At 49.1% G+C, this 25,723-nt stretch overlaps 1 protein-coding gene and 1 long non-coding RNA gene across 5 annotated transcripts in view; one reads left to right on the top strand and one right to left on the bottom strand.

The window, feature by feature from the left end:
• Positions 1-393: 393 nt before the first annotated feature.
• SPRY4 (sprouty RTK signaling antagonist 4) lies at positions 394-15,158 on the bottom strand. 4 transcript variants are annotated; one of them, XM_023187739.2, is made up of 3 exons: positions 14,963-15,139; positions 9,882-9,934; positions 394-5,059 (listed from the first exon to the last, which is right to left on the bottom strand). In XM_023187739.2, exon 3 carries the CDS (start codon positions 5,010-5,012, stop codon positions 4,113-4,115), a length of 900 nt encoding a protein of 299 aa, XP_023043507.1. In that variant the 5' UTR covers positions 5,013-5,059; positions 9,882-9,934; positions 14,963-15,139; the 3' UTR covers positions 394-4,112. The 4 variants fall into 4 exon arrangements, with proteins under 4 accessions (XP_023043507.1, XP_023043508.1, XP_023043506.1 ...); XM_023187740.2 differs by lacking the exon at positions 14,963-15,139 and adding an exon at positions 14,003-14,367 and having other exon boundaries at positions 9,871-9,934; XM_023187738.2 differs by lacking the exon at positions 9,882-9,934 and having other exon boundaries at positions 14,963-15,158.
• A 254-nt stretch (positions 15,159-15,412) lies between these two features.
• The window catches only part of LOC111523279, a 154,520-nt gene continuing 144,209 nt past the window's right edge, over positions 15,413-25,723 (top strand). Inside the window, exon 1 of the long non-coding RNA XR_002725490.1 lies at positions 15,413-15,487. This is a non-coding gene — a long non-coding RNA (uncharacterized LOC111523279). The remainder of the gene's footprint in view (positions 15,488-25,723) is intronic.

The raw sequence follows: 25,723 nt of genomic DNA, 5'->3' as shown, positions 1-25,723 counted from the left end.
TGTGTGTGTTCATGTGTGTGAAAACCTAATTTGGGGGCAATCAGGACATAAAGGGAGAGGAACGGACAGCTCAGCTGACCCTTTTCCCCCCTCTACCTCTTCCCAGTTTTGAAGCTTTGCTGTCCATCTGCAGCACACTCCAGTTTAGGGGACAGCTTGCCTAGGAAGGAGGCTCTAGCAGCTCCTGGTAGTATTTGGCTTCATAATGAAGAGCAGCTTTCCTCCGATGGTTCTATGGTCATCCTAGAGAGGGGAGAAGGGATTGCCCAGCCCACGAAGCCCTATCTTCTCTTCCCCTTTCAGTAGCGGCTTATTCTCAAACTTGAGGCCTTGCTGGGTGAAGAGGTCAGGGAAGTGAACACACACACACACACCAGAAACAGCAGTCCCGTGTATATTTAACAATATATATTTATATATATTTTCTAAATCAGTACATTCAGTTTTTAACTTGTTTTTTTCTTCACAAACAGAAGAACTCTTACAATAGTAGACTTTCTAAAATAAATACTATTAAAATAGAGCTTCAAAATAAATATTCTATACAAAGAAAACCTTCTGTGGCAACTTTGTGGTGGGGTGGAAATGGGCTACAGTGAGGGGGAAATGAAGTCGGGATGTGGCGGGGTGGGAACCTCGAGCTTTTCTGTTTGTAACATGAAACCAAGCTGTGGGACAGTGAGAAGGGAAAGCAAGGCAAGACACCGCACGCAGTTACCCACAGCAGAAAATGGCAACGCAAGATTCATCATTGACTGTCACAGTAAGCAGAGAGGGCACAAAAATGCTTGTCAAAGGCATGAACCAGAATGCTGGTGAGGCTCGCAGGATGCCCTAGTGAATTGTACAGTGTAGAGCTGTGCTGCGCACACCCGCCAGACACTTCCTGGGACAGCACGGAAGAACGGGATGCTTCAAGGTGACAGTCATCCGGGTTCAGGTGCAGATCAACACTTTCCACGTGTGCCATCTTGGACAAGTCATTATCTAGCTGGGCCTCACTTGAGGTATGATGGCGATTGACAGACTCCACAAGGCTGAAAGAACCAGCCATGTCTTCCATCTCAGCTGTGAGGGGGTGCGTACCAAAGGAAGGGATTGGTCTTCACCCCCTTCCTGCTTGGGAAAGCCTTAGTTGTGCCCATCTTTTATCTGGGAAGGCTTTGCTACCCAAGACCCAGTTCTCAGGGTGCTCGCGGAAGCGCTGTCCTTCATAAACACGGGCAGCCAAAGCCCCCTGGAAGCGTCCTGGATCCCAGCTGCCCCTACAGTTAAGGCAGAACCCCCACCCACCACCCCAGGTTTAACAAGGGCGGGAACTAACCAGCACTTTTCAAAAAAGGTCAAGCCGAGGCACCATCCAGCCAAACAGGCCATTGGTGACAGGAAACACACTCAGCCAGAAGCAGCTACACATGTGTGTCGTGTCTCTGAGTGCTGGGTCCCTCCGTGGCTCTTGACTGGCCCCAGACCCCAGAGCTGGGGAGGGTCCACAGGCAAGCCAGTTTATTCTTTTTTTTTTTTTTTTTTTTTAAATTTTTGCCAAGAAGCTGAGAAAAACAATGCTGAGGGATTGCTACACAACCAAGCTGGGAGAACCAAGGATGGTTCCTTCGCTCCTTCCCCATGACCACCGAGCACACAGGGCACTGAGGTGGACTCTTACAGAGCACTCTGCAGACATCCATCAAGCAGGTTAAAAGCCAACCAAGAAGAACAAGCTAGAACATGGGCAGGGGAAAAAAAAGAAAAAGCAAACCAAAACCCAGAAAAATCCGTGTTTACAAGTATGTACACAAAAAGTCAGGGTTCAGGAGGTCATTTGCCAGGAAATAGGGTCTCTGTCCGTAGACGGTCAGTGTGGGGTAGGGGTGTGTGTGTGTGTGTGTGTATGTGTGTGTATACACAGCTTATGTAAATCGACTCTCCACAGAACGGGTGTGTAGACCACCAAGATCACCAAAGTGCAACTGGGTCAAGTTTCCCATGGAGACAATTTGAGGGAGGGGCCCCGGGAAAAGTTCTGAGGCCTTGCAGAAAGTGTGCACATGTGCACTATCGATTTTGGGGCCACCTCATCTGAGGAAAACCATCTCCAGTCCCTTCAGTACACTTCTGATACATTCAATTCATATAAGTGGTTGGCCGAATGTGTTTCTTTCCTACCACTCCCTCTGAAATGTTCAAGAACATCCATACATCTGTCACAACTGTGGCAAGAGTAGCTACATGAATCAGCCTTGGAAAATGCAGATGCAATATTTCACATTCGCCTTTTACAAGCTAGCAAATGTTACATAAATAAAGCCGAAAATAATATGACCCTCCCTTCCTCCAATCAATAAATACCTATGGTTACAATTAACTTACTCTAAATCATAAGATGTTACTACTAGTCTTCAAGACGGAAAAAAGAAGTCCTTGAGAAGCATTAGGTGCATGCCTATCATAGCTACCCACCTCGCTACCTCCTTCCTGGAGGCACCTCTGTTCCTACAGAACAAACTGGAAATGCTATGGACACTCTGCCTCATGCACTTCCAGTTGCACCTGGGGTAGCTCTTCTGACTCAGGCCATGCCCTCTCATTAGAGGGGAAAACAAAATACCACACACAAAGCAAAAACCCCACACAACAGCTGGGGAGGAAGGACCAGATACACTACAGCTTTTGCATGCAACAAGTACCTACCCACTGGACGTGCTGCACCTTCTGAGTCCTTTAGCACCTTGAGAGAAAGGGTTGCTACGTCTTTGAGGGCTGTCGGGAGAGGGTGGTGTGGCTGTGCACAAAAGCAGGGCTCAAACCCAGTGGCCCTGGAAAAACCTTTCCCCTACCCTCTCCCCCAGCTCTTCCAACTCCCCTGCTGGGGCTTCCTAACACTAAAATAGACTCTTTTTTCATCATCTCTCTATTTACATTAAAGATACAGACACATCACTATACACAAAAGGCTATGACAGTGAGCAGCAGAATCAGAAGAGAAGAAACCCAAACCCAGCCTGGCTCAGCGGTCATTCTGCCAATGGGAGGTGCTGCCTCTCTTCTTTGCTGTTAAAATCCTCTTGTTGATGGGGAGGGAAATTGTGTTCCTTGAGGTTGCTCGCCCCCAGATTTTGAAATCAGCCCTTCCTGGGGGTGGCCCAAAAGGAAACAAGTTGTTTTATTATTATTTTTTAAAACACCGTTATCATCTGGTTTAATTATTCTATAAAAACATAGTGACTGGATCTAGAGACCACAGCCTCAGACTCATTGGCAAAATGATATTTGGTCTCGCATTTGCCGCCCTGGCTTCCTCTACCCATATAAAGTTTCTGGAAGGGATCTGAGTAGAGAGAACCCAGGACACGTAGTGGGCAGGCGAGTCTGTGACTCGGTAAGAACCGAAGGACGGTGTGGTGAGCGGAACACCCCCAAGAGTTAGTTGATGCAGTTAGAAGGGAGAAGTGCACTGAGCAGTGGCTCCTAAATCCATCCTGTGGCTCCGGGGAGGCAGAAGGAGGAATGAACTTGGACTCACTGGCCGTCCTCTGTTCTCAGTGGCTCCCAAGTATATACAATAGGAACTGCTAGGGTGTTCTACACCTTCCCCAAGACATCAGGGACAAAGTGGGGTGGAGTGAGATGGGGGAGAAGAAGGTACAGAAAACTCCAAGGGTCTTCTTTAAAGGTACCCTGGTACTCAGTTAATTCCTCCCAGGCAGCTAGCTCCTGTGAGAGCCAAAGACAATGGAAAAGAGGGAGGGAGGGAGAAGGAGGGGTTGGGAAGGCATTCAAGCAGCTGCAGCTTCCGGATATGTGTCCACATCTGTGTTCCGTCTTCTGCAAAAGAAAAATTCCCCCCAAAACCACACCCTGCCCCTGCATTGTCTGTTTGACACAAAGTTCCAGGACCCTGAAAAAAAAGCCCCAAAGTGCTTCTTCATCGTCTTGGGGAATACAGGGTAGGTGGCGGTGGTCTCTGTATTTTCCGAAGCTGGGGGTAGGGAGTGGGCAGACTAGCAAGGTCAGCCTCAGAAGACTAAAACCTCTGACCTTGCTGCAGTCTTCTTAGATGTCAGAAGAGAACCAGGTTTCCAGGCGGAGCACTGGGGCTTCGACAAAAACTGTCAGAAAGGCTTGTCGGGCCTGCTGGTCTTGGCATCCCCGCTGGCTGCTTTGCAGATGACGCTGTTCGTGTGCTTGCAGCGGCAACCAGGGCGGCGCAGACGGTCGTAGCCGCGCTGGGCCAGCTTCACGCAGCCGGTGGCAGGCAGGTAGCAGAGCAGGCAGGGTAGCACCACGGAGAGAGCACCCATGAAGGACCAGCGGGCGCAGCAGTTGGAGCGGGAGCAGGAGCAGGGGTGGTCAGCGCAGGAGCCCTCATCGTCCTCATTCGTGCAGTGGTAGAAGATGCCCTGCACCAGACACATGCACGTGCCATAGTTGACCAGGGTCTGGGCTGAGCACAGGCACTCCTGGTTGCAGACCCAGCAGGAGGGCAACGTCCGGGGGGACGCACACTCCTTGCATTTACACTTCCCACAGGCCTCGCACAGCAAGAAGTGCTTGTCCAGCTCCGATGGGACTGCTGGGCCCTTGAGGTCCAGCGGCTTGCAGTGGACCACCTTGGGCTGGATGCGCACAGCCCTTGGTGAGGCCTGGTCGGCCACGGGTGGTGGTGCCATGTGGTCTAAGAGCCGCTGGTCGGAGGATGTGCTGCTGCTGCTGCTCACAGAGCTGGGGCGCCCGCTGAAGGAGATCCAGTGGTGGGTGACGTCCTGGTCACAGCGGGCGGGCGTCGGGGCCAGCTCTGGGGCCCCGCCCCGGGTCCGCTTTGGGCCGGTGGTGGGGGCCAGGCCAGGGTTGTCTATGTAGTCGTTCTCCACGTGGCTGGTCTTCATCTGGTCAATGGGTAGGATGGTGAGTGGGTGCTGGAGCCGGCTGTGGGACATCCGGCTGTCAAGAAGGGGCTGGACCATGACTGAGCTGGGAGTCAAGGGGGCGCTCTGTGGGATCGGGGGCTCCATGGGGCTGGAGGTCCTGGACTGTATGGAGAAACAGGCTTCTAGGGGCCCTGGGGGTGGGGTGGGGAAAAGGAAGAGAGAATGGATTCCAGGCATCAGTATGTGGCCTGCTAATGCCTCACCCCCCACATCAGGTCCTTGGGAGCTGCCCAATTGAAATAGGAACTAAAATCACTGTGTAGACTTTCCAGTGACTTCCAAGCTTAGATGATTAATAATGACAAGAAGTCAGTGGTGGAAATAATACTTACTGAGCACTTAAGACAGAGGTGCCCTCCTAAGCACCATATACATTAAGTCTTTGACTTCATTATAAGCCTAAAATGTAACTACTATTATCCCCCTTTTCTATTTACAGAAAAGACATGTTCAAATTAATTTGTCCAAAATCAAACAAAACTATCCAAAACTATCAGGAGTAGGACTCAAACCCGGGCAGCCTGATTTCATTCTCTTAGTCACTGTGAAACATGCTCCTTAGTTAAGATACATAGCTCAGTAGATATAAACACAGGATCTGGAACCAGACTCAAATTCGATTCCCACTTTGGCCTAGCAATATTGCTATGAATGAGTTCTTTCATCTCTGTGCCTTAGGTTTTGGTCTTGTCATCTGTAAAACGGGCTCTTGCGAGGATTAAATGAGAAAATACTATCTATTACCTAGCATATTACCTGGCATGCAGCAACAATTTATCGCTGCCCCAGGGAGTAAGCTTAGATCTCCTGAGCACTAATAAGCACTTCCTGCCAAGCACTGTGCCAGGTACTGGGGACAATGTAGTGAACTCAACAGACACCTCTGGATGTTCCCATGGACTTTTCCAGCTGGATTAACAAGCCCTTTATTTCAGATATTCACAAGAGAAGGACTGTTATCTGATGCCTGCACATCCAGGATATTAACTTATTACTACCACTTCTTAAGAGCAGCAACCTGCAGTGGCTAATAATCCCTAGGTATGTCAGCTTCTGACAACTTGGATGGGAAATCCTCTCAAGGGGCACTCGACATCACCCATTTCCAAGTGCTGAGCTGAACATTCAGCCTAAATGCTATTTACTAGAATAGCTAAGCCAACCCTGGATCAGTTTCTAATTTCACCGAGAGAGTGCAATTTTAAGTTGGAATCCAGCCAGAGATTCAACTGCAGTGCCTGACACGGAACCCCAGGAAGTCACTTAAATCAAAGAGCGGAAACGGCTTGGTTCAAATTTAGAAAGTGCACATTGTTTTCTATTAGAAGTGCCATTTCCTTGCCTGCTGACCTTTACAGTTGGAATTCTGCTGGAGATCAATTTAAAGAAATAGCAGCAGAAGGTCAAGACAGAGGTCTCTGCTCAAGGGGACACAATTTGGAATCCAAGGGAAAGATTACACTCTGGGAAGATTCCACCCCAATCTTAAGAACCCCAGGGAATGGGGAGGAAGAAGAGAAAGATAAGTCTTTAAAACAAAACCAAAAAAAGGTCATTGGATTAATGTATTCTGGGGTGGGGTTTTAGTAAATGCTTTTGCATTTACTAAATTTGCATCAAGATGCTAATGATGTTCTCATTAGAAGAGCTGATCCTGCCCCTCTGCTGTTAGGTTTATCTAGAACCTGTCTAAAATTAAAAGCTAGCTCTAGATGAAAGTTTATGAAGGGGATAAAAGGGGGCTACCCACAGGGCTCCAGTCTGTATATCACTTACACTGCTAAATCCAAAAAGCATCCAGTCTTTTCTGCAAGGTTCAATGCTCAGTCAACTGGTATTTCCCATTCACGCAGGGCATCAACTATTGGCTTTGCTCCCATGGCCCTGCCTACTTAAAAGGATGCTGGTATTTCTTTACACGCTTTGTTTTTCCTGTCTTGGAGAAAGCCTACCTAGTGGCAGTGCCTGCCCCCATGTTCTCTTCGGATGAAACCAGAGCATCACCTTCGAATTGGTGACTTCCTTGTGGCAGAGTTTGCCTTAAGTTTCTGGCAGGTCTGCCACCAAAGAGTCGCCACTTTGCCAAAGCAGCCTCCCGTGGAGATCCTGTGGTCAGGGCTGGAGAGAGGGAATGCAAGTAAGCATCTATGGAGAGGAGTTTTTCCAAGGATCAGGCTGACGACAGGGTAGGAACTCCAGGGAAGCTACCTCAGCCTGCCCACTTACTGTCAATAGGGGTTCCAAGGCCTTGCTTCTGGAATAAATGAGTTTGGGGCAAGAGGCCAGGGTTAGGAGCCCAAGGTCCAGCACTGAGGACGGTGCCTGGAGGAATAGGCCTAAGAATAAAAAATGCCATGGATAAGATTCTCCAGCACCAGCCAGAACCCTCACCCCTGGACAATGATAACATGATTCCCTTGTTCCAGAAACCCATGTCAGGAATATTCAGGGTCCTGCCAACACAAGGTAGGCAGCAGTCTGAAGCTTCTATTGCCCCATATAGTTGGGTTTTGTCTCTCAGGACAAGGATTGGGTCTGGCCATGCTGTGGGAGAAAGTAAAATACTCCCTTCCCTTGAGCAGATTCACTCTTTTGTGTGTGTGTGTGTGTGTGTGAGGTTCTTTAAAAGCAGCCACATTTCCTACAGATAAAGCAAAAGAAATGGGCAATGCTCAGAAATTTTAATAGGCCTTGGAATCAGAAGGCAGATTCCCCAATTCATGGAAAAGTCCCACCAGGAAGCCAGGATGGGAGCAGCCACTGCAGGCAACGGGGATGTTGGCATTCACAGGCTCCCATAACCCTCCAGAGACAGCTGTCAACATCTGGGCCTGCAGTTGAGGCCAGACATGGGGATGGGAGCTTGGCCCACGATGCCTCGGCTCTCTGGGGATGATGCCGCATCCGATGGCTCCATTGGGCATATTATAAAATGCATCTTCCCTTCCATAACCCTGATGTAGTAGGATTCCTTTCAACCGCCAGCTCAGCAAAAACCAAATCAGAGATCCACTGCTGCCCTCACCCCTCACCAGCAGGGACCCTCCAAGAACCTCTGCTGAATTTATTTGGCTGACAAAGAAAAACAATTTTCTGAGCTGCCTATTTAATAACCCCTCAGCACAGCTAAATAATTTCTCAAAAAAAAAAAGAAAAAGAAAAGAAAAAAGAAAGAAAAGAAAGAAGGTCTGGCACAGTGGCTCACACCTGTAATCTCAGCATTTTGGGAGGTCAAGGCAGGAGGATCACTTGAGGTCAGGAGTTTGAGACCAGCCTGACCAACAAGGTGAAACCCCATCTCTACTAAAAATACAAAAATTAGCCAGGCGTGGTGGCAGGCGCCTGTAATCCCAGTTACTTGGGAGGCGGAGCTTGCAGTGAGCCAAGATCGCACCACTGCACTCTAGCCTGGGCGACAGAGCAAGACTGCGTCTCAAGGAGAAAAAAAAGAAAGAAAGAAAAAGAAAAACCAACTCTCAGTTGATTTGGTAGATCAATCTCGACTCACTGAGAAACACCCGCCCTCCACTCTGAGCAGTGCTGACAATCTTAAGTGCAGGTTTAGTATGTGCTCTCTGCTTCCCCTGCAAGGAATTAAGAGATTTATGATGTAAATAGGAGAGAGGAGGCTTTGCCTCATTTAGGCAGTTTGGAAGATACTGATGGCCAATTTGGAAGACACTGGACAGAGAAACAAACCCAGCACTCCACTTAGCCAAAGAAGCACCTCTATGAAGTTTAGGTGGTACTTTTAGGAACTGGCAAGAGGGAAGGGACTTTTACCTCCCTCCACTCAACCTTCTAATAATAATAAATAATAATTATGGAAGCGGCTGATATTTATGAAACACTTCTTGGTGCCAGGCTCCGTGCTAAGCCCTCAGTGATTTATTTTCTCATTTAATTCTCACCATACTTCAAGAGAGCACCCATTTTACAGAGAAGAAATGGAAGCACAAAGGGTCATAGAGCTAGCAAGTGACCAGAGCAGGACTTGAACCAAGACAGCAGAAGCTTCAGAGGCTGAAATATTAACGTCTCCGCCCTGACTTACAATGACTTGCAGAAGCTCTCCATAACCTCTGGGAATTCATGGGAAGGCATGAAAGTGCCATCACTTTCAGAACCATGGACTCCTCCAGCCCTCACGGAACATCATCAGAACATCCTAGGGCTCTGCAATGCAACCACCAGGGAAGGAAAGCTAGACGGGCTTACATCAGCCTGAACCCCAGGGAGGGGAATTTTCAGTGTGGAGAGTGAAGGCTGTGGGGGTTTGTAATCTCTCTCATTCAAGGAAGGCTCAGAATTCAAGTTCTCTTCACTTCCAGTTTAGTGTTATGTGCCATCGCCGTCTTAAAAGTGGTTTCATTTTTAATTTTCTTTGTTTTTTGAGACGGAGTTTTGCCTTTTTTTGCCCAGGCTGGAGTGCAATGGCACGACCTTGGCACACGACATGCTCCGCCTCCCAACTACAGGCATGTGTGACCATGTCCAGCTAATTTTGTATTTTTAGTAGAGATTGGGGTTTCTCCATGTTGGTCAGGCTGGTCTTGAACTCCTGACCTCAGCTAATCCGCCTGCCTCCCAAAGTGCTGGCATTACAGGTGTGAGTCACCACACCCAGCCTCATTTTTAGTTTTCTTGTAGTTGAATGGATTTCACTTGTAGGAGTTTATTACAAATCAGTCCCCAAAAGGAAACCCTGGGGTGGAAAGCAATCTCTACTCCTCCCTACCTATCAAGTTGATCTTAAGGGTCCCTAGGGTACCTTCATTGATGGGGCTCTCCCTGGTCCAGGTCTGTGAGGAAGGGAGGGAGCCAGGGCACAGAGAGTCCTAGAATACTGAATCAGCAGGATATCAAAATCCCTAGAACACCCAACACCGTATTTGCTGCTTGGCGGGTCTGGGAGCCCAGAGCCAGCCAGTCTGACACTCACTGCATTTGTACCTGTGGGGAGGGGGCTGAGAGCATCAGGCTGCAGACCACTCAATACAGGCTGGCTGAAAAGAATCAAGAGGCATGTTAAATGTCTGCACAACTGAGCAGGATGCCTAATCCCACCCACCCACACCCTCCCCTTGACTTACCCTAGTGAGGTGAGTTGGGAAATATTGGGAAAACCTGACAGTTGTACTTTGAAAGCTACAGGCGGCCAGCTAATGACAAACTGGCAAGAGGCTGTGAATGAATGGGTAGTTTGAGCACTGCCCCATTCAGTCTCAGCGGGTTATTTCAGTGAAGGTTGTTTAACCCTTTAAACAACTCAGAATAAAGGTCTCTAGGCGGCCAGAGAGCCTGCCCACCACTATAGCTTGGTTCTTTGTGACACTATCACAGTTTAGCTAATTAAGCTACAACCAAATGATGACTTATTACTTTCAAAGGACTTTAAAAAGAGGGGGAGGGATGCTGAGGGAAGCAGAGGACTTGCCCCTCCCTATACCCTACAAAGAAAATCTCTGCTGAGAATGGCCCCAGTGGGAAAATAAAGCATTTGGGCAGCTGGATTTGTCTGGGAATCCTTCTCTTCCTTCCCCCAGCACCAGCACTAAGAAGCTCACCTCTGGCCATAATCTGTTAGAGATCACAAAAGAAAATGGTTGGTTTTCATCACTTCATCCTACCACCAGTTACCGGTTCCAACCCTCTTCTTCTCTTCCCTCTTTCACAACCAACTGAGCTCCAAAGCCCGAGCACACGAATGGTGGGAATCTTGCTGGACTTTGGGCTCTTTAATCAGCTTCAAGTTTTTGCTTCACTGTATTACTGCCTTAACTGTCTGCCCAGATTCCCATAAAGAAGGATTAGAAGCCAAGAGTCAGTAACGAAGGAGTCAGAAGGAGCCTGTTAACCACTGGCATGGTTTGGGAACTATTGGCCAAGTCCAGGTCTGGGTGGGACCAGAACCCTAGACTCCTAAGGCAGGGCTTCCTCCCACAGACACTAAGATCTTATTATTTGTCTCCTTACCCTCCACCAAGAAATGAACTTACAATAATAGATTTTAGCTTACTCCTGGGACAGGAGCAGGAAATGACTTCCCCTTCCCCCAACCAGAAAAAGAAAGACTACTGACAAGGGAAACCACTCTTCTGCAAGTGGCCACCTGCCCCGAAGGGCCCCTTCCCTCCTCTGCTAGATCCAGCACATCTGTGCTCCCTCCCCTGTGCCCTTGCTTCCTTCACTGACTGCGGCCTGTCCTTGGAAAGAACAATCGTGATCACAGCTGAACTGTGGAGTCTCTTAAGCCCAGCCACATGTCCCGGATACATTCCCCAGCCTTGTCAGCTGTCCGGATCTGCAGGGTGGCCCCAGACCCCTGAGAGCCAAGAATACCCTCCCTCTTACATCATGCAACACCCCACACCTCCTGTGCAGGAAGGGGGCACCCTTAAAACCAGGCCCTCCTCCTAGGAGCTCAATAATAACAATGAGCATGGCCCTAGTCCTGGCCGCTCACTAGCAGTTCTGCTGGCCCCCTGTCCCCTTGGGAGGAGTTTATTTTCTCTACTGTGCAGATGGGGAAACTAAGGCCATGCTTAGCAGGTTTGCTTAGTCACTCATCTGCTCTGTCCAGGCCCCTGGCTTGGTCTGGAAGGGGCAATACAGCTTTCCAAAAGTTGTTCATTCACCTTCCCCTGGCTCTTTTGAAAGAGCAAAAATATATTCTAATGAGTTACTGTTTTCTCCTCTCAGGGAGATAAGGTTGGCCATGAAATAGAACCTTCTCCACTCTGGCCATTTCCCTTCCTTAAAAACTCTGTCATGTCTACATACAAAGCCCCAAATTTTCAACCTGATCTCCAAATTCAGAGGCCTCGGCAAGAATCCTTAGCCAGGTTGTCATCACAAGGGAACTGCCACCTAAGTAGAGGCCAGATGACAAACACTCTGGATTTAGAACCAAAAGGAACACTATGATTCTCCAAGAAACACTGGACTTTTCTGAATAAAGAGGGAGGGCTCCTTCCTAGGCCTCCTTGGCACCAACACCCAGGCCCTCATTAACAGGATAGCCCAAGGACAGAAAAACACTGTGGGGGCCCAAATCTGGGAGCTATAAGATGTCACACCATGAGACTTTCAGCCCTGGAAACTGGAATCCCCACATATGGTACCAAAGTATTAAATCCCAGAGCCACACAGCTCAAAGGTCACTTCTGGAAGTATTAATGAGTTTTATTCCTCTTAATTTTTAAATCACTGATTTTCAAATTTGGCACTGAAAGACTGCTTTCATTTATTATCCACAAAAGTCAGCCAAACCTCTGGGCACAGGTTTTGGGGCTGGGGTCATGTGTGGGTGTGAACTGGGCAGGCCGGATTTCCAAAGGGCCACATCTCTCCACCAATTCTGGGAGGATGCAAATAAAAATGACATGTGAGACTGGGCGCGGTGGCTCACGCCTGTAATCCCAGCACTTTGAGAGGCCGAGGTCGGCGGATCATGAGGTCAGGAGTTTGAGACCAGCCTGGCCAACATGGTGAAACCCTATCTCTACTAAAAATACAAAAATTAGCTGGTTGTGGTGGTGCACACCTTTAATTCCAGCTCCTGAGGCAGGAGAATTGTTTGAATCTAGGAGGCGGAGGTTGCATTGAGCCAAGATCGCGCGACTGCTCTCCAGCCTGGGTGACAGGGCAAGACTCTGTCTTTAAATAAATAAATAAATAATAATAAAAAAAAATAAATGAAAATGACATCCGTAAGCTCCAAATATCCACCTGTCCACAGCCTGTGCCCTGCTATGTGTTCTGTCTCCTCCCACCAGCCCCAGCTAAAGCTTTAGTGAGATGAGGCCATTTCAGAGGGTGATCTGAAAAAGGTCGTGGGTCTGGGCAGGAGGGCTAAGGGCCAAGAGGGAATTTACACTCCACCAAAAGGGAGGGACTCTCGATAACCCACAGATGCCTTTAAAGTCTCCTCACCGTAGTATTTGTCCATTGAGATTTCAGAAATCTGCTACTAAAATCCCCACCCTACACCCGTAACTGGCCACTGGGCTTGGTTGGTAAGTGTGTGTCCTGTTCACCACATTAGGATTTGCTGGAGGCCTGGTGGCACGTGAGGATCCTCCCAAGGGATGGGAAAGAAGAAATGTGATTTCACACTGGACATCTCCACTAGTTCTTTCCCACCCTTCTAGGAGACAGAGAGGGAGAGATAAAGAGAAATCTTTAACCGCAGCCCTGCCTCTCCTAGTCCTCCTGACACCCGCACTAAAAAAAAAAAAAAAAGCTGAAAATTTCAGAGATGTTTATGCTTCATTTGTGTGAAGATCTGGAGAACTCTAAACATTGTGAAATCCACCAATGCAATATTGGGTAGGGCCTCAGGCCAGACTGAGCTCATTAAGGGATTGATAAACCCACGGTTCCCAACTTCTCTGAGCCTTGTACCTTCCAGTTTCGAATCCCAAGAGGCTTGTCAGAGAGGTTAGTGCCTCCGTCAGCTACAGAGACAGGCAAGTGCTTGCTCCTGCCCCTCTGCAAGTCTTTGGCCTCCAGTGTGTCTGGCCTCTCCCAAAACTGGAGAGAATCACGCCACTGATTCGGAGGCAGGAAAGAGGGGGCTGCCACTAGGTTTGGTCACCCCACTGTATACTCTTCTTTCCAGCACTAACCGCGCTGGGGGGTACCGAAGCCTTGCTGCGCCAGAAGGCGGCCTCCTGCCCTCACAGAGGCCTTGGCAATATGGATGCCCCTCCAGCAGCTGGTGAAAGAGGCAGCCAGCAGCTCCCTGCTCTGCCTACCATCTAGCCCTTCCAGCCCATTTCGCCTCTCTTGTCCATCCTTCAGCCCTATAAGCCATGCAACCATTTTCCGTCTCCCTTGCCTCTTCAGCCCACAACCCCCTGCCCCCAATCAAGGAGAATTGAGAAACCGTCTTCTTGCACAAGAGTAGCTACTGTCTAAACGCTTTTTGATCGTCTGCATGGAGGGGGAACTGGGCACAGCCTTGGACCCAGTGATGGAGCCAAGCTCCAGCTGCCCTGGCTAGCCAAACCCGCCCTCACCCTGCTCACTGTCCCTGGGGTCTTGGCGATTCAGAATTTTTCAGAACGTACCGTCTCTATTCTCTTCTCTTCTCCGTGATGTCAAGCCTGGTACCACCAAGAAGGAAGGAGGGAAAGTAGGAACCTTATCTCTCCTACATTCGCAACCTCTTCCTCCAGCTCCCACACGCCTGGCGTTATGTAAACGCACCTTCAGCCCCCACCACACAGCCCCAGCGCGGCCTGGGGGCTCCGGGGCCTGGCACGGCTCGGTGCCCGGGGAGAGGGAGGTACAGGGTGGCCGAGGAGCCTCAGGCCCTACAGAGGCCAGGCAAGAAAAAGGCAACCGCAAGGCAGTTGCACAGCATAAAATGCGGCAGCGGAGCAAAGGTCAGACGGCGAGGAACCGCCTCGCCAAGGAGAGGGAGCAGAAATGCCCAGTCCTGAGCCAGCCCCTCGCTGACCATCGAGGGAGAGGCACAAGGGGAGGGAATTCAGTCCGTCACCGCTCCGAAGAGAAAGGAAAAAAATCTACGTCGAGCATAGGCCGCTGCGGCGGGCTGGGAGATACACGGCAAAGCTGGCACCGTGGGCACGGAGCTGGGAGTTGGGCGAGTCGCCCAGAGCGAGGGCGCCCCCCGACCCAAACGGTGGCTCCTGACCAAGCTCAGAGCCGCCCGTTCCAGCGTTCGAGGCGGATGGTGGCAGAAGGAAAGAGGCCAGGCCAGAGGCAAACTCCCGGGACACGCACGGGGCTTCCCGAGTCGCAGAGGGCGGGGAAGCCGGGCTTGGCAATGCCCAGGGGTCGGAAACGGCGGTGCCAGGCTGTGAACACCCCCGGCGCCGTGCCGGCCGGGCCGAGGGCGTCAGGGAGCTGCGGCGCACCGCAGCGACTCAAGGAGGCGCAGGCTGAGGGAAGGAACACTGAGGCGCGCCTAGAAATAGCGCACCATTTGCCCCAGCCCAAGGGGGGAGTCGCGTCGCCGCTCAGAGCGGGGCAGTTTCAGATCCCAAAACCGGCCATGGACTTACTTTGAGGAGCTGCAGGGTCACAAGCATCGCCCCATGTCTGTCTAAATCCTGGAGCCAGAGCAGGCAACCGCCGCTGTACTCGCAGACGCCGGTCGGAGGAACCGGCAAGGCTCCCTGTGCTCCACAGCGCCAACTCCGCGCTGTCAGCTCAGCTCGCTACCTCCGCGGCGATGTTGCAACCACTGCCTGGGAAAATGGCTTTTTTATGAATGGGAGGGAAGGGAGCGCCAGTGCGCACGCGCGCCGTTCGCGATTCTATGAATGGGTGGGCACAAGAGACCGCGAGCGCGCATGCGTTGCGCTCCATTTTTTATGAATGGGGGGCGGGAAAAGATCTTAACCCGTGATTGCTGGGACTGGCTCAAGCTCCACCAGGAGCCGTCGTTCTTTTACAAAGAGGGGTGGAGGTTCCAGTGGAGGTTGTTATTGCCTTTTTTTTTTTTTTTTTTTAATGAATGGAGGGCGGCGGCGACTGCTGCAGCTGGGCCAGCTGCGCGGGCTGCACCTCCCAGCCTGCGAGAGGAGGTAAAGGCCACCTTCACGCCGCTGCGGGCCTAGGCAGGAACCGTCAGTGTCGCTGGGGGGCGGGGGGCGCTGCGGCCTCCGGATCCCGGGATGAGAGCAGGGTGGGGGAGGACATACCTAGATCTGGAGATCTCTGCCTCCCGCAAGCAGTCAAAAGAGGGGGCTGGAGGACCCCTACTGGGGGCCTTCTCTTGCTCTAGACCAGAGACGCCAGGCGGGAGGGATCTTGAAGCTGCGTTTACCAAAAATTAAGAAAATGTCCATCATCCGTATCAAAGGGTGGGGTGGGGATTGGTGAGTGAATCTGATTCCTTTTCCTGAGGCTGAATCTCTCGTGAGTGCTGGCCGCCCCTCCCCCCATTTCTTGGGTGTAGACAGTGACTGGGCCCAGGCCTCTTCCGGCTCCAGTACCCCCCGGGGCGATTGTGGCAATTCAGCCAGAGGTAGCCTGGCTCTCGCCTTCCAGCGTTCCCCCCGCCCCAGTGCAATGTCCGCAGTGCCCGGGCGTCTGCCCGCCCTCTGCCGTCCTAGCTAGGTGTCCTCTCTCTGTCCCAGTCGGTTTCCTAGCTCTTACAGGACGCTGGCCTGAGGAGCCTCGGTCCACCAAAGGCCCACGGCCCTTTGCTGTTGTAGGCGCCTTTCCCCAATATCCCCCACCTCTCGCCAGCCTCCCCTCCGGGGAAGTGGGAGCGGCCGAGAACTGGCCAGGTGGATGGGTGGAGCCCGCCGCGCCGAGGATGCTGCCGGGGTGGCCTCAGGATTAAATAACAGCGGGGCTCTTGAGCCGCAGAGGAAATGGAAATGGCTGGGGATCCTTTCTTTGCTGTTAATGATGGTGGCGTTGGGGGGCGGGGGTGAGGATCAGCTCAAGCCGGTGAAAAGAAAAGACCCCGCCATTAGGCCTGACTCCAGGAAGGCGGAGAGCCCTCGCGGCAGGCCTTGCTCCTCCCTGGAACGGAGGAACCTGTAGCCTCCGGGAAGTCCGGGGCAGGGGGTGGCTTTGATGCGTAGATAAGAGCAGAGTCTGGGCCAGGGCTTGGCCCTGAGTCCCTTGTAACGTCTGCCTTGCCGCTGTTCTGGCCTCACGGGGAGATTGTGTGGCAGTCTTTTTCTTCCTACGCCACTATAGGATTGTGCTTGGCTGTTGTCAGAGGAACCAATGAAAGGCTCCCAGCCTAGGGCTGAGGTCTGGCCTAGGGCTGGGGCTGGGACTGGGACTCTAGACAGGCAGCCCAAGGTCACCGAGTCGTAGTCTAAAATGCCTTCTCACCATTCGGACTCACCTCTCCGTGTACTTACCCAGCTCCTGAGGGCAGAGCAGACTCCCTTGGGGAACCTCAGCCTTCCTGTCAGGGGCGAGACTTTTCTCTAAGAGCAAGAGAACTCTTGGCCAGAACAATGGGTGCAGCTGTCCAGGACTTCCCTGTAAGGGTGTTGAAGTTCAGTATCGCCCTCTCTGTCAGCTGTAGAAACTGAGGCCAAGGGTCCTGCACCGGGTGTATGGAAGAGCTAGTAAATTGTAGCACAGATTTTCTAGATCTTTGCAACCTGGCTCTACTTTGCTACCAACCCTTCTCAGCATCACAGACCTAAAATCCTGTTTCTTGCATGTCATTTAAGCATTTCAAACAATGAAAGTTGAAGCAGTAATTTTCCAGCTGGTGCTCACCCATGGCCCTTGCTGAAAAATTAGAAGGATGGGAATAAATAAATCTTAAATCAATGGCAGAAAAGGAGGATTGGAGGAGCTGGGGGAAGGGGGTTTGCTATCCTGTTTTTCTTTATTAGAGAAACTCAAGAGACAGACAGGATTACATTTCATAGTCTTTCTCAGCTTCCCTGAAAGAGAATTCAAGGAGACCCCAGTCTGTGTTGGGGAGAAGGAGGAGCTCCCAGTCTTGAGCTTGGAGGCACCTCTGATGCTTATTTAAGTACAGCGAGATTCAGAATGTCTAGGAGGGCTCTGGAGGTCATATTCTGGTTGTGCTTGGAACCTAAGCTGAGGAATGGTTTGGAGCAGCAGTTATGAAAAATTCATTCATTCATTCATACATTCATTCCTTGATCGATTCTGTAGTGGGGCCTGCCCTGACTCCTGAGACTCAGTGGTGAGGGACAGACAGCCCTCCCTGCCCTTGCAAAGCGCACAGTGTTTTGAAAAGACAGACTGCAACTTGAGGTTATAAGTGCTAGGAGGGAAATAAGCTTTCTCTGGGGTATGTTGCTTGCCGGCGAGGTGGGGGATGGTGGAAGGAGCTGATTCTGATTTGGTCATCAGGGAATGCCTCTGAGAGGGCGGCTTCTAGTTGTGAGTTGAGACGTGAAGGCTGAGAAGTGAGTCTGAGGGAGGACTGGAGAAACATCTCAGGCAGAGGGAGCATGGGTGGAGGCCATGTGTGGGAAAAGCCTGGCATATTGGAGGCACTGACAGAAGGCCTCTGTGGCCACAGCTTTATGAGCAAGTTTGAAGTGAGCCTGGTGAGGAATCCGGATGTCATCCTATTAAGGATTTTAAGCAAGGTCTGACACATTCTGATTTGTGTTTTAAACCTCTCCAGCAGCCCTGGGGCCACAATTTAGGGGGTGAGGGGACAGAGTGAAAGGTGGTTGGGGAATGCAAAACATTTGCTCCATTGCAGGGTGAAGACATCATACTCCTTCTTTAGGATTGGGTGGCCGGTAGGCCTGTGCTGGATTTATTTTTCTATTTCATCTGATTCTGTTCATTCCAAAGCTACTCTATGTCCTCCCCAGGTATAACTTTTCTGCTAGAGGCACATCCTAACAACTTTGCATTCCTGCCAGGGCTAATGACAATCTTTTATCCTGACTCCAATAAAAACATCCTCATTCCCATCAGATTGTGGCCAAGGGAGTAGAGTAGGTCCAGTTCTGAGCTTTGGTCTTTTATTAATCTCCTAGCCTTGCTAGGACCTGGAAGATGAGTTAGTGTGATTGAGGAGAGGCAGGACTTCCAATTCAATGACAGTCACTTCTGGAGCACTTACTGTGTGCCAGTCCTATGTGCAGCATGTGTTCATATGTAAAATTTTTTCAAAAAGCTGGGTCTTGATTTTGTCACCTCTCTTTTGCAGAGCAGAAGTTCAAGCCTCCATTTTACAATTTTATTCCACAAAAAGTTGTTATTTTTGTGTGTGTTATTTTTGTGACACACTTCTCATGTCAGGCATAGTGCCAGCTGTTAACAGTTATAGTGAAAAAAGGGACAGATACAAATTTTGCTCTTATAGGGCTTACAGTCAGTGGTGATGCCACAGGGAGGGCATGGAGAGGTGAGGATGGCATGTGCTTTCTTCCTGCAATCTCCATCAGAACCCCCATTCATTTGTGTGTGTTCAATTGACATTTCTCAACCTTAGCAAGTATTAAGCAATGGAAGCAAAGGCCCCCCTACCCAAACAGATTATCTTCTTCCAACTATGTAGAAATTCTGGACTGCTACTATTTATAGTCAAGTTTGGGAGATAGACATTAAACCAATAATTGATCAAAGAATCACTTAATTACAGTTAACATCAGCAGTGCATACAAAGTACAGAGAGCAAAGGAGGGGGCACAGCCTGAGGCCCTCAAGAAAGTTCCCCAGAGCTCAGATCTGCAGAATACAGACTCAGCCAGACTGAGCTCAGTGGTAGAAGGCCCAGAACCAGGAAAGAGCCTTGAGGACCCTAGTCTTTTGAGGAAGAGAGGATGTGTCAGAACAAGAGGTTAGAACTCTGTCCTGGCACTACCTCCTAAGCTTTCTGGTTCAGCGTTTCAGCTGTTTCAGCTTTGGGGCTGGACAGCTTGAAAGACAGATGGACAGGCACTGCCCACAGATTGCTAGGGTTAAATCCTGCCCTTACATGCTCCATAGTCTCAAACAAGTTATTCAGACTTTATGTGCCTCAGTTTCCCCATCGATAATATGAAAACTGATAGCAGTACTTAGCACAAAGGGTTGAGCGGAGCTCGAATGCGGTATTGAACATAAGGCACTTAGAACAGTGCTTGAACCAGGCATGATAGCTCATGCCTGTAATCCCAGTGCTTTGGGAGGCAGGAGGATCACCTGAGCCAAGGAGTTCAAGACCAGCCTGGGCAGCGTAAGGAGACCCCCCCATCTCTACAGTAAAACAAAAACAAAAACAAAGCTGGGTGTAGTGGTACATGCCTACTCAGGAGGCTAAGGTAGGAGGATAGCTTGAGCCAGGGATATTGGGGCTGCAGTAAGCCGTGATTGAACTAATACATATTAGATGATTTTATTCAACATATACAGCTGTTCTGATGTAAATAATTAGAATTTCAAGAGAAGCTCATTTATCTGGGTGCATCAAGAACTCAGAGAGGCCGGGCGCGGTGGCTCAAGCCTGTAATCCCAGCACTCTGGGAGGCCGAGACGGGCGGATCACGAGGTCAGGAGATCGAGACCATCCTGGCTAACACGGTGAAACCCCGTCTCTACTAAAAATACAAAAAACTAGCCGGGCGAGGTGGCGGCGCCTGTAGTCCCAGCTACTCGGGAGGCTGAGGCAGGAGAATGGCGTGAACCCGGGAGGCGGAGCTTGCAGTGAGCTGAGATCCGGCCACAGCACTCCAGCCCGGGCGACAGAGCGAGACTCCGTCTCAAAAAAAAAAAAAAAAAAAAAAAAAAAAAAGAACTCAGAGAAAAGCAATCTAAAAAAAATTTTAAAGTCTTTATTAACAAAAAGTTAAAACAATTATACTGCAGTTGTCATCAATATTTTAACTAGAACAGTTTTTGCAGGACAAAAGCATTTTGAGGTTGGGCACAATGGCTCATGCCTGTAATCCCAACACACTGGGAGGCTGAGGCTGACAGATTGCTCGAGTCCAGGAGTTCAAGAACAGCCTGGACAACATGGTGAAACTCTGTCTCTGCTAAAAATACAAAAAGTTAGTCAGGCATGGTGGCGCATGCCTGTAGTCCCAGGTACTTGGGAGGTGGAGGTGGGAGAATCACCTGAGCGTGGGAAGTCAAGGCTGCAGTGAGCCAAGATGGCACCACTGCACTCCAGCCTGGGTGTCAGAGTAAGATCCTGTCTCAAAAAAAAAAAAAAAAAAAAGTGTTTTTAATTGTGTGGTTGGCTACCTTAAATAGTTGACCAACGGGTTGATTTTAACCAAGACCAATATATGTTTGAAGAGTTTCGGTGGTAGCAGGTAGTGTGATATAATGCTCAATGTGTATGCTGTTGGTTCTTTTGAATCTCTATAAGTGGGGGACATGTTAAACACTTGGTGACTTGGCATAATTCTTAATCTCTTCAAGCCTTGACTGTAGGAAGGGAATATACATAGCATCTACTTAGAGGGTTGCTGTAAGCACTAAATGGCATGATGCTTTTCAAGTAACTTAGCTCAGAGCCAGGTGCGTAGCTGTTTTTGTGGTCTTCTAGTTGTTTTGTGTAACAGGGAAATTTTAAAGATTTGAACTTGGCTATGGTAACACAGGTCACTAGTTTCCTTTTCCCTGCCCTTCCTCCAAGACCCCTGGTTTTCACTCATGAATTTCTATGGCACAGTTCAAATTTGCATTTGTTGAAATTCACATTTAAATGCAAGCACACTGTCCATTTCAGATGTGAGAGCTAAATCCAGAACAGCCATTGTGAGCAGTGAATATGAAGAATAAAACAAAACAAAACAAAAAAAACCCACAACCCACCAGTGGCCAAGAGTAACCCCCTTGGTCCTTGCTTGCAAATCACAGAAATTCCCTGGTAACCTTGAACACTCAGATGTGACAGTGGTTGGCAAACTCTGGCTTTGGGAACTCCGTAAACGGACTTGGCCCAGGGTACTACTACCACTTAGTTTGTTTAGAGATCTTAGGCAAGTTACTGATCACTTAGAGCCTCAGTCTTGTTTATATAATGGGCATGATGATTCCAACCCATAGGGTGGTTCAGTAAACACTTCGTAAGTGTCTGTGTCCTTTATATGAAAGAATGGGACCCTCAGGAGAAGCACAGGGATAAGGAATGCCCATCTGGACTTATCGAGATCAGCGACTTTCTGGAGGCCTGATCTTGCCTTTCGCACTGCATGGGAGAGATGGGGGCTGGGCCTCTTTCTGACTTGACATTTGTGTTTTGGGCCACCTTTACTACTCTGGCCTCCATTCATGCCACTTCATTTGGTCATTCATTCATTCAACCAATATTTAAGCCCCTTCTAGATACCAGGCACCATGCTAGACCCCAAGGACACAACAATGAATGAGTTAGAGGAATCCCTTGCTCTCAAATAGCTTAGCCTAATGAGGGAAGCATATAAAATTTAAACATCCACTGGGCGCGGTGGCTCTCGCCTGTAATCCCAGCACTTTGGGAGGCAAAGGTGGGCGGATCACCTGAGGTCAGAAGTTTGACATCAGCCTGACCAAACCTTGAGTCACAACTCATGGGATGAATCTCCGTTTGTGTAGTGATTAAGCGTGCAAGTCTTGGAGTCAGCTAGGCTTGGATTAGATTCTCACTCATCTCTACCTATCTACTACCTCTGTGACTTCAGGCAAGTCACCTAATGTCACTAAGCTTCAGGTCCTTTATCAAATAGTGTAAAAATGGGAGCGCTCTTCTCATTGGGTCTTTAACCTATTCCTGTATTTGAGAAATGTTTATGGAATGCCTACTGGGCTGTGTTTCGGGCACTGAGAATTCAGAAGTGAACGAGACAGATAAGGCTTTGCTCTCATGGAATGTACATTCTATTTAGGGGAGAGGGATGGTAGTTAAACAAATAATTAAGATCATTTCAGCTAGTGATACGTGCTCTGGAGGTATCAGGGGACTGTGGTCAAGCAAGGAGGTGAGGGTGGTAGGGAAATCAGGGAGGTGATGGCTGAGCTGAGACTCAAGTGAAGGAACAGTGCTTTACACAGAAGGGCTAGCTGGTGCAAGGGCCTGAGGCAGAAACAAGCCTGGTGTATGTAAGGAGCAGAAGGAAGGTTGATTTTGCTGGGGCTAACTAGCCAAGTCGAGAGGGCTGTTTGAGAAACGCAGTAGAAGAGCCAGGTCATAAGGGATTTGAAGGCCGTGGTTAATAGTTTGCATTTTAAGATCGATGAAAAATCACTGAATGGTTTTAGGCAGGGGACCAATATGAGCTGATTTCCACAAAGATTTAAAAGAGATTATATATATATAAATATAAAATCGAGAACTTAGCACAGAGTCTGGCACAGAGTGATGTTCAGTATATGTTAGTTGCTGCTGTTATTATTGTTTTTTATTGTTTTTTTTTTTTTTTTTTTTTTTTGAGACTGAGTCTTGCTCTGTCGCCCAGGTTAGAGTGCAGTCACTACAACACCGCCTCACTGGTTCAAGCGATTCTCCCACCTCAGCCTCCGGAGTAGCTGGGAATATAGGCGCGTGCTACCACACACACCCAGCTAATTTTTTGTATTTTTAGTAGAAATGGGGTATCACTATGTTAACCAGGATGGTCTCGATCTCCTGACCTCATGATCTGCCTGCCTCGGTCCCCCAGAATGCTAGGATTACAGGCGTGAGCCACCATGCCCAGCTTACTGTTAATATTGTTATTATCGATAACTTTAAAGAGCCTAAAAATCTTCATCCTCTTTAAGGATAGGAAGCCAAGGCATAGTCATTACCATCCACTATGTGTGTAAAGCCAATCAAATCAGAGAACAGGATGCAGATTTTGTTAATCAAAGGAAATGCTTTTGGTCCTTTTCCCAAGTGTGAATTTCAAAGCTGAGGGTTATGGTTAGCAATCATCTGGAACCAACTAAACTCCTTCAGCCCCACTTTGCCAAAATGCCTGGAACTCAGTCACTTAGGTGCTATTGCCTATGGCCCCAACCACCATTTAGGATCCTTGAAAAGGCTCCTGATTGATTGTTCAATCCAGCTGCCTTTGCTCTGGGTCTGATGGGCCCAGATGGGGAGGGGCTTCCTGTCCTCCGCCTTGAGTGCCCACCAGGTTTCCTGGGACGCCTGGCCAATCTGCCATCGCTGACTTGGAGGTTCTCCCACCATGTTCATGTCATGAAAAGCCCAGGGGCTGTTTTTATGTTTCAGAGAGGCTCTTGAAGGAAGCTGCCCTTAATTCTCTCTGACCCGGAGAAATGAAAAGTGAATAATATGTGGGCACAGTGGCTCACACCTGCAATCACAGAACTTTGCGAGGCCTAGGTGAGAAGATCGCTTAAGCCCAGGGGTTCAAAACCAGCCTGGACAACATAGCAAGACCTTGTCTCTACAAAATAAATAATGTGAATGAATGAATGCAAGCTGTGTAATGAAACTGGGATAAGCTGCTTGGGGTATATAGTATTTGTTTCGGGACAAAGTGCTTTACACCTGGTGAGGATTTTTTCATTCCTTCATTCATCAGTATTTACTGAGCTTCTGCTAGGTGCCGGCCACTGTATAGCAGTGAGCAAAAAGGGTGCCATTCTCACCCTCATGGAGCTTCCAATCTAGTGGGACGTACATGTGTCAAATAATTGCACAAATATGGTCAGGTGTGGTGGTTCACATCTCTAACCCTAGCACTTTGGCAATATAGCAAGACCTCATCTCTACAAAAAATTAAAAATTAGCCAGGCGTGGTGGTGTGCGCCTGTAGTCCCACCTACTTGGTAGGCTGAAGCAGGAGGATCCCTTGAGCCCAGGAGTTCAGGGCTGCGGTGAACCATGATTGTGCTACTGCACTCCAGCCTGGGTGACAGAGCAGGATCTTGTCTCTAAAAAAAAGAAAAATTAATTGCATAAATATAAGTAGAAAATGACAACAATAAGTCTTCTGTAGGAGAGGCAGTAATGTTCTAAAGGTATATAATGAGGACAGAGTTGGAAAAGTTTCTCTAGTAAGCGACGTTTCAGCTCAGAGCTAAAAGATGAGTGGTGTTAAGTGGGGTTTGGAGGGTGGAGTGGGAAGTATTCCAGGCAGAAGACAGCATATGCAAAGGTCCTGAGGCTGGAGGGATCATGGTGAATGCAAGGAAATGCAAAATCACCAGTGTGACTACAGGACTGAAAATGAGGTGGACCCTGGTCCCAGAAAGAGCTAGAAATATGGGGGACAGGGCCCATGCTGAGGATAGATCACGAAAGGCTTTGGAGGCTCTCTCACGGATCTGCACTTTTATGCTTCTCGAGGACAATGGGATGCTATTAAAGGACTTGAAGCCGTGGATGTGTGTGTAAGTATTTGTGTTAGGGGATGACAAGATCTAATTTGCATTTTGAAAAGCTCATTCTGGCCACAGAGTGAAGAATGGCTTGCAAGGACCGCAATGGGTTCTGGTAACTGCCCATCCACATGCTACCCCTTCAGTTCTAGGAGTGATAGTGGAACCCTATTGTTCCTGGTTCCAGGGTGCTGCACCATCCGTGTAGTTTCCCTACACTGCGAAGTATTATGTTTGCAAATAGTTTCTTTATCAAATGACCTCTCCTCAAATGACCACATTTGTTCTGCTTGACTTTATGGAGAAATTATATAGGCTGGAAAAAGCGAGAGGAAAGTTTAGCAGTCATTTACCCTAACTCCTTTGTTTTGCTTGTGATACACATGTGTTACTGGATTTTGTTTCCCAGCAAGTCAGACAAGCTTTGTCTTTTCACGATTTTCACTATAGTGCAGTATATTTCAGTTTGCTTGCATTAATATGAGTATTGAAAATTATCAAATTAGTCAGATTTCTTTCTACTCTTTGTCCTGGTTTTTATTTTTGTGTTTCTTTCTACTTTCCTGTCTTATGGATTGGGCTTTTTTTGTTTGTTTGTTTTTAATCATCTCTTTTTTCCCCATTGCCTAGGAAGTTATAGTCTCTCCATCTCTTCTTTTAGTGGATCCTCTAGATATTTAAAAGTTAATCATAGGCCGGGCGTGGTGGTGGCTCATTCCTGTAATCCCAGCACTTTACGAGGCCGAGGTGGGTAGATCACTTGAGGTCAAGAGTTCGAGACCAGGGCGCGGTGGCTCAAGCCTGTAATCCTAGCACTTTGGGAGGCCGAGACGGGTGGATCACGAGGTCAGGAGATCGAGACCATCCTGGCTAACACCGTGAAACCCCGTCTCTACTAAAAATACAAAAACTAGCCGGGCGAGGTGGTGGGCGCCTGTAGTCCCAGCTACTCGGGAGGCTGAGGCAGGAGAATGGCGTAAACCCGGGAGGCGGAGCTTGCAGTGAGCTGAGATCCGGCCACTGCACTCCAGTCCGGGCGACAGAGC

The sequence above is a fragment of the Piliocolobus tephrosceles genome, chromosome 4, assembly GCF_002776525.5.
Source record: "Piliocolobus tephrosceles isolate RC106 chromosome 4, ASM277652v3, whole genome shotgun sequence".
Taxonomy (NCBI): Eukaryota; Metazoa; Chordata; class Mammalia; order Primates; family Cercopithecidae; genus Piliocolobus; species Piliocolobus tephrosceles.
The sequence above is the reverse complement of the archived record's forward strand: the minus strand, read 5'-3'. Positions and strand labels throughout refer to the sequence as shown.